The sequence below is a fragment of the Hydractinia symbiolongicarpus genome, chromosome 9 (genome assembly GCF_029227915.1).
Source record: "Hydractinia symbiolongicarpus strain clone_291-10 chromosome 9, HSymV2.1, whole genome shotgun sequence".
Classification (NCBI taxonomy): Eukaryota; Metazoa; Cnidaria; class Hydrozoa; order Anthoathecata; family Hydractiniidae; genus Hydractinia; species Hydractinia symbiolongicarpus.
The window spans coordinates 6,686,644-6,695,925 of NC_079883.1; the positions used below are offsets into that span (position 1 = coordinate 6,686,644).

Here is a 9,282-nt window from a genome sequence, read left to right on the forward strand (position 1 = left end):
ACTAACAACAATACCCCTTCAAGAAGGAAAATATTAGCATCTCTACCATGCTGTTATAAAAGATAGTATAGTTATTATCTTTCAGATCAACAGAAAAAAAAACAGATTCAAACAAATATAAAGTAATAACACACTCACAGTATTAGGAAATATTATAAATTAATATGTTAAGAATTATATATATCATGTATATATTAATTATATTAAAATAGAAACCAAACAGTTGATAGTTTAACATTTACTACTAAAAATAAATAACTTTTGGTACAACACGAACATTCAAAATCGATATTTAGATTCATACTTCCATTTTTAAGAGAAAAAAGAAATGCAAGTTAAGCGAAATTTAACTTCAATAATTAGGAAAGCATGTACTGAATGCAGCTATCTAGATCAAAAGAAAACTCAATAAATTAGAATAGATTTTCCAGCTTTATTCTGAATTATTATTTACTTTATTGAAAATAATTACATGTTACCTATGCTTTTTATTTAAAGACCTCTGCATTTTAATTCCTTTTTTAGTGGGTAAAAGACTCTCATTTGTAACAGTAGTCAAAATACTTGGACTTGACAGTTTTTTCTTTAAATGCGCCACTTCAAGTGATAAGTCAGATGAAGACTGCTTAGTAGCATCTCTCTCCATCAATAAAAGTTTATATTTCTTTTTCAGTTCCTCCAATTCGGTTAAAATTTTCGTATTTATCAATTGCAAATTTTCGTAGGCTGATTCATGATCAATTTGTTTCATTAACAACTCATCCACCTTTAATGTTAGTTGTTCAATTTCAAGCAATAGACTATTTTGGTTTGAAAGTCTAGCAGAGGTATCTCTTTCATTTTTAAGATCTGCGGAAATTGCAAACACATGCTTTTCAAGTTTTTCAACCTCATTACTCAATTCATTATTTTTCTTTGTATATATACTTTTCTCCTCACTGCAAATTTGTAGTTGGTTCCTAAGTTCTACAATTACTCTTTCTCTGTCTTGACTTAGTGATTTTTTTTCATCTAGTTCATTGATATTTTTTTTCTGAACTTCTACATTTTGTAACAATAACAAGTTCTCATTTTTTAGATCAATTAATTCTTTTTGTGCTTTCACCAGTTTCTCCATCAAATTATCCTGCTTTCTTTTCCATTTCTGCTCAATTTCAGAAATCAAAACTTGTAGATCCTGCTCCTTGTCAAGTATCTTCTTTGAATTTTCCACTTTTAAAAAACTAATCCTGTCATCGTAATCTTTCACTAAATCATCTAACTTCTGTTTTGCCTCGTGTGCAAAATTATGAAGTTGAGCACACGAACTGAGTTCCTTTTCTAAAACATCAACTCTACTCTTAAGTTTTTCATTTTCAATAACAGTGTCATCCAGTTTCATTAAAGTATCAATGTGTTTTGACATCAGTCTTCTGTCTTGATTTTCTTTTAAGTCACGAGGAACTTTGGCTTTATTTTTTGGGTAGGATTTTTGCTTAGACATCACCTATATCTAAAAATATACATAAGTATATATAAAAATAAAAAGGTAAAAAGTTTTTATTCATTCTAAACTTTAAAATTATATATAATGAGAAATTGTGCTCAGCAGTGATATATATTTTAATGTCAGAGATGAAAATTTCAGCTGCAACTCTTTCGTGAAATTAGGCTATGGCTTGAAAAACAAAAACAACATATCTTGCCCTCTCTGCTTAGGCGACCATTAGTATGTGGTGACCCTTTATTTTTTGTTTATTATTATCTTAGAAACTGTTTTATCTAAAACTTATTATATGTGTATTAATTCCAATTTTTAACCACCGTCTCTCTTATGATACGAATTTGTCATTTTTTTTAACTGAAAATTTTAAAAAACTTTGCAACCAGTCAATTAGGGGATCCTTCCATTGAGATACGAGGACCTTGTTTTACCTAAACAGGGGAAGAGGGTTATAGCGAAAGCATATAAATATCTTTTATATTTTTGGACTTGTTTATCCATTCTGTTAATGGATAAACAAGTCAATGCAACAAATTTTCATGATAATAGAAAGATTTACTGCTTGAGTTACAATGATTTAGTACTTACATTACACAACTGCAAAATAAGAATTTACAGCAGCATATCTTTTGCCCAATTTTCCTGAGAACCTAATTTTTATTTTTTTCTTTACTTTTTTTCTGTGCTGTTAATATTTCATTTATGTTAAAGATCAGCGGGGAGTAAACTTGTAAAGTCTAAACACAAGGAAGGGGTTGAGCTAGTATCTCAACCTTAACTTTGTTATCCCATTTTGAGACAATAAAATCTAAGCACGTGTTTTGTTTTGATTGGCAAGCTAAAAATGAAACAAAATGAAACAAATTTTACTACTTTTTGAACAAATTGTAATGGCAAAATCTTAAAAGGTGAACACAACATTTGACCAGAATCACTTTAAAAAGGGTTATTTAATTAACAAACTGCGGAAGCCATCCAGGTTAGAAGGGTATAGTTCGACATTTGCCTGTTTGGCTGGATGCCTTTATCACACGACATTGCTGTCTGTAAAATGGCATCTAGATATCCAGCAGCAAAATTGGTGTCATCAACCAAATCAGAAAATGTATTGCCATTTCTAAATAGCAATTGTGACAAATACGGAAACCAAGACTGTCAAATGTCTGACAATGGACCACCTTTTAATTCCTGTGATATGGAAGAATTCGCCCAAGAAGTGATTTCTAGCTTCAAAAAATTCTGTCGTTACACCTTGCATCAAGCCGTGTAAAAACCTTATGAAATGTCTGAACAGGAAGCTGTTTAACACCTTCTATGTAACTATCGCAATAACTACATCCTACAACTGGACTTGTCTTGCAGCTATGTTGTTTTGAGATTGCCAGTGTGTAGTTTACCTAAAAAAGACATTTTATCTGCCAAACAATGCCAGTGCAACTAGAAAGCAATGGTACCATCCTTCGCAGGCAACCAAATCAGGTAATGAAGTTCTGCTTTGAAGTTTTTGCTTTTTAGGATGGTGTTTTCATAATTTTTAAACAATCTACAATGATCTTTTCGCTATCTATGATACTGTTTTGTTTTTAAATCCACTGTGACCATTTTATTTTCTACAATCTTGTTTTATTATTCCTGTGAAGAAGAATGCAGATATTTTCAAACTTAATAGTAAATTTCTTCAGAAATCAGTGATGTGAGATAAACAAAATGTTATATTAGAAGCTATTTTAAAACGACTTCAACTGAAACAAATTTAAGGAAGTGTTAAAACAAATTAATTTTAATTTTTGTGTAATGATTGGAAAACGAATGAGAAACTATTTGGAAACAATTTTAAAAAAAATTTAAAAAGAATTTTTTTAAAAAATTTTTTTTAAAATGGTATATACAGAAATGTTTCGATAAAATATATAAATTAAGACAATTATTTTTTAAACTAGCCCTTACTTTATGCACTTTTATTAAATAAGTAAAAAAACTGTTCATGCCCATAATGAAATGGCCCTATTGGGTTTTTGAGGTTTACTTGCTGGCGTAATACCGTAATTAACACAATAAAAACATTGTTTGGTGGAATGTTGGAAATCGAGGGATGCATGCGTGTATTGAATGATGAGATAAAGTCTGATTGTATATATATATTTATGTCAGATCGGCATGTCATCGTTGTATGCAAGTGCAGTGTTGTCTCATGTGGCTTGTTGTTGTAAAGAATTATATATAAGGGAACTGTTCTCGATGTTTGTGTTGTTCATGCCTGTGTTAATTGTATTGTCTCTCTGTAAATTGTGCGTAACCATGTTTATATTGGCTGTCCTCAATTTAATAGGCAGGCTGTACTGAGTGAGTTTTTTGTAGAGAACAGTGTTTACTACATTGAAAACAAAATTTATAATAAGAATAGTATCAACTGTCATTTAAAGTGTATTCTTCTCTGTACAAACGTGCAGCTACACATAATGTTGCATAAAAATCATTACTTATTGTGATGTGCAAATGTGAATTAATTACTAATCGTCTTTGTTAATTGAAAAAGATCGTTCTTGGGCCGTAGAGATATAACATGACAGAAAAAAGGTTTTATAACAATCAAAACAGATCCAATACAGTACCGCCTGAATGTAATGTTACATGTGCACGATAGTTATCACCTTTACACGAGCTTTTGGTAGCGTCAGAACTTTTGTTTTTATTATATATCCATTGTTAAATACATGATCTATTTTTGCATGTCAAAAACAAGAGTTTATGTCCCACACGTGAAATTTAACAATCACATGAAATTACTTTTGCTTCTACAACTATAAAACCACCATTACCATACCAAAATCAGCCAGTCATACCACAACAACATTTTTTTCAAAAGCCATTGATGTTTCCACAAAATTTTCAAACGTACTTTCCTCAACCTCCACTTTCTAATAATACATCAGCTTTCCAACACATGAACATGCTTCAAAACGACAATCAAGACTGGAGGTTGAGTAATGAAAAAATTAGCGCGATAAAGAATAGTTCTCATTCTGTAAAACATTTTTCGCAATGTTCAATGAGAAGAATATTTTCACTACAGAAAAGACAAGGAAAAAGCGTCTAAGGATCAAGTGTGTTAAAGGACGGAAAAGTTGTGACAAAAGAGGCCCTTGATTTTGTCGAAGTTGAATTTATTAAAAGCGTCATTTTCAACATAGCATTCATGTCTTAAAATTAAACAAAAGTTTTCACATATACTATTGTTAACGCATGCGATTAAAGACAACAATAGAAACATATGCAAAATACATGGATAACAATAGACACATGAAGTTTCTTTATGTAAACATGCCCAGATTACGCGACATTATAAAGCGCATGTACATGTAACATTACATTCGGTCGGTACTGTACATAGCGAAAAAACAATGCCGTTGATTTTTTTGATGTTGATGATGCTCATTTTTGATTTTAGAAAGCGAAAACAGTAATAATTTTAGCTAAGAAACATTAAAACTACTCTCCGTTTTAAAAAATTTCAACAAATGATGAACCAATTAAACAACAACAAACAACAAATTAAAAAGTACAAAGATTATATTTTTATGCTAAACACACCATGATAAATCATTATGTATCCTAGATCCAACATACGCACATTGTGACCATTTGTTTCTAAAAATGCTATTGCATTATTAATGTAATCGCAAATTTTTCTATCTTGAAAACCATGACAGCATCTTTATATTGTGCGTGTTGCTCACAATGTTAGATGTCCTGATTTCAGTATTATACTGTAATAGTTATGTTTGTTTTTATTTCCTTTCGTTGATATGTACTTTTAATATTGTTTACTTTAGACATAGATCAAGGCTATACAAATAGTCACTAACTAACACAAAAGTAGATATATTATATGTTTGAAAATTTTGTGAAAAATTTAATTAAACTTTCTAAATATAACTTTTTAGATTTTATGTTACTACCCAGGTGGGTAATTCAAAGCGATTTTTTTAATTTGAAAACAAAAATTATTTTAAACTGATGCAAATTAGCACACGCAAAAACAAAAACAGTGAGCATGCAATTGCAAAATTTTCACCAGAGCCCCGACATAAATGTATATTGATCTTAACCTTCTTTTGGGTTAAAACACATACTTACTGGGAACTAGATTCCATGATTGCAGGACAGTAGAAACATATTTCACTAGTCAAAATTCTAATGAAAATAAAGGCCCTCAGGGCTTTATAATACTTCAACGCAAAAATCCAAATTTAGTTTTTTTACTCACTCGTAAAAGTAAAATATTTCTCACAAAATTAAAATAAAAGGTTAATTTAAAACATGAGGTACTCCAATCAGGGTAGCGGTTGAGGTAGTTTTATTTTAAAATTCATTTTAAGATTTTAAAAAATCTGTAGTGCACATTTTTTTATGTAAAACTTAGTCCTGTAAACAATTACGGCAAAAAACAGTTGATTACTACTAGAAGCAACGAACTTTAGCAAAAATCCAGTTAGTCAGAAGAACAATGGAATAAAATAAGTCATTTTAGAGATTTTGATAGTGTCAGCAAACACCAAATTTGTTTAGCCATTACTTCTACCTTAAGTGGATTAATTTTTGGGGAGATTAAATATTCGCGATTTTCGCGAATTTTGGCCAAATTCGCGAAAGTAGTGAAAATTGCGAATAAGGTAACTACGCGAAATTTAATCCTCGTGAAAATTTTGAAAAGGGCTCATTCGCGAAAATAAATCCACACGAAAATTTTAAGAACAACATTTTTTTCTTCATCTTTTTTTCTTTTTTCATAGAATTCTGTAAGTCACGTAGAAATTTGATCTTTTTTGTTTTTGTCTCGTGCTTGCAGTATACATAAATTAATATTTACAGTCTCTGAAAGAAAAATCGAATGTTTTTGCATTCTGTGGGGGTTTTAAGCAGGATCTGTTTTTCTTTTTGCTTTTGGCTGTACATCAAACTGAACGTTGGCATTAGCATTCGTCTCAATAAAACTACCCATTATAACTTCATCTTTCAGTCCACAATAGAGTTCTTATACCATTCCTTCATAGCGTTGCAACAGCAAATGTCCTTTAATACTGGAATGGTGACCGTCACTTCACATGCATTTATTTATTTATTTGATTTGTCTTTTTTTATGGTGATCTTTGTGACTTCAGTGAATACATAGTTTCTTTACAAAAACAATTTATTACTTCTGACGAACCCACACTCAATAAAAATTATTTCTAAAAGATTGTGATTCGCGATTAGAGAATAGTCAATTCAGAAAAATTTGTCCATGCGAAATATTTGGAAACGACCGATTTGCGAAAATTAATCCTCATGGAATGTACTTTTTTTGACCTCGCAATAATTAATCCTCAGGAAATTTTATCCACTTAAGGTACCACGTAACCTCAAATTTCTGATCAAGAAAATGTAGCTTGATAGGATCATGAGCTTTTGGCAAAGGCTTAAAGGTTTCTTCGTGAAAACTGTTACAAAACATGCAAGTTGAGCCAGTTGTAGGAAGTTGATCCCATCTTGGTCCCATGTGGTTCCTAGTTAGGCCACCCTCAAAATATAACTGGTTAGCGTCACCCAAATGACTCACTTTAAAAGGCAAAAGTCTAGTCAGGGAGTCGGTAAATTTGTAAAAAATAAACCAAATCATCCACAAACAATCTTCGACACGCAACAAAATCAACCATTTACCTTTTTAGCGGTCCTCCGAATACGGTTGTTACACCCGAATGTTATATCGATAGGGGACAGCGCTGCGCTACTCAGTGCTATATTCTCATGCTTCGGATTTATACGGCAATACAAGCGAAAACCATGGGAACGATGTTGAGTGACAAAAATCGCACCTAAAGGAGGCTAAAAATACAGCTGGCGTATACATTTAAAACAAATAACAAAATACAGCTGCGAGATAGTATTTTTGTAATTTTTCGGGAAAAATTTTTATCGACCGACCGACTGATTCACTTTTGTAATTAGAAATGACTCTAACCAAACATATTTTTGAGGGTGGCCTTACCCAAACAGGAATGATTTTTTTAAATTATTTAGCCTCAAACTTTAGGTGCACTGCAATGGTTTTACTAACTTTACCCAGAGTACCATATTTACAATATGGACTCCATTACGTTATTAACATGTCATTTTTTGACTTGGTTCCATAGTTTATACTACACTAAAATAAATAGGGAAGTTCCTTGTGAAAGAGTGTTAACCTAATGTTAATAATAATAATATAGAAGTGTTTACCATTTCTAACGCAATACACCACTTAAGCAACATAGACTCAACTAATAAAAAGACAGCTTATTCCACAATAACGGTAGCCTTTCATGAATAAATAAGCCTAAAGTACCAAGAGTAATCACATTATAATTTTTAAGCTAGCTAGTTAATAATTACCTAAACTGTAGGTAGCAAACACTACCTAAATTGGGGTCATGTTCAGACAAGACAAAATTCTTAAGGACTAAGTGAAGCAGAACAGCCATTATTAGTCTGTCAATTATTCAGCCCGAAATTTAATAGTAATGCACAGAATAGACGAAAAGCTTGTCGTTTGTCTATCTATCTATCTAAGGTCACGCAAAACAATTTAAAATTATTTTAATTATGTGTAGACGTATCGGTATAAATTAAATTTTTCTGCATCAAAATATAAAGGGCTGTGAGCGGAACGGAGTCCCCTATATGTTTGCAATCGAAAAATTTTGAAAGCCACCTGGACCGCGGCTGTTTCAGTAACTCGCTTTGCTCTTTGATTGTCAACAAAATCTCAAAATATCCTACTATGTCTTAGCCACAATTTCCAAAGTGGGGGGGGGGGGGGGGGGGGCACTTTGGAAATTGTGGCGCCGCCCTTGACCTCTTCGTTTCTAGCATGTAATAGTATATTTTTTCCTATGTTCATCCCAAGCACTCGCATCACCGTTGTCCTAATTACAGAAAGGATACAAAATACCATAGAAATGCAGTTGGTATAATTTCAACCCCATCCCAGGGATCTTGTTTAGCCGTTAGACGCTATCGGCTTTGACATGGGCAACAAACCCTGAAGACGAGGATGGTTTAATTTAAATAACTTTTACGAAAGAATAGAAACAATGGAACGCCGTATCTTCCTTTTGCTCAAAATCATTCGATTCGTCAATTTGATTATGCGCTAAATTGCTGAGATTATGAATAAAGTCTTTCGATTATGCAATATGGACTATTTGATTATACGGAAAAATATATGCGATCTTTCTATTCGATGAAAGTCATTTGATAAATTCATTCGAACCTCGAATCCAGGGCTTGCAGGTTTTTTTTAAAAAAGTTGTTTATCCTCATATCGTAAAAACGATATAGGCCCTGGGTTCGAGGTTGCATTCGATAAAGTCATTTCCATTCTGTAATATACAGTTTCATGCTTCTTTTATAATTTCATGGAAGAAAACTTGATTCTCGACCTCTTTGGTGAAATTAATATTGCGGCCTCTTCATTATATTTTTAAACTGATCAATAAAAAGCTTGAATCTTATAGACTCTTATATATATAAATCTTATATATATATAATATGCCTAGTCTATGCATCGAATTCGCACTATCAGAACGTCACCAATTAAACTGGTGTCTGGTCAACTTAATTCTCCAGCTGGTTGTGATTTGACACAACAGAGCAGTTAAATGAAGGCGTTAAAGGATTACTTGAAGGGGAACACAAAGATCAGGGAAGGTCCATAACTGATTCTCCTACTTCTGCAACCTCGATCCCAGCGTTTTATTAAACAAGGATGAAACGCGTTC

General features: G+C 32.0%; 1 protein-coding gene across 1 annotated transcript; it reads right to left on the bottom strand.

The window, feature by feature from the left end:
* Positions 1-106: 106 nt before the first annotated feature.
* Positions 107-7,765, bottom strand: LOC130656944 (putative leucine-rich repeat-containing protein DDB_G0290503). The gene is made up of 2 exons (XM_057459889.1): positions 7,742-7,765; positions 107-1,492 (listed from the first exon to the last, which is right to left on the bottom strand). The coding sequence occupies exon 2, from the start codon at positions 1,481-1,483 to the stop codon at positions 476-478; it is 1,008 nt and encodes a 335-aa protein (XP_057315872.1). The 5' UTR covers positions 1,484-1,492; positions 7,742-7,765; the 3' UTR covers positions 107-475.
* Positions 7,766-9,282: the final 1,517 nt, after the last annotated feature.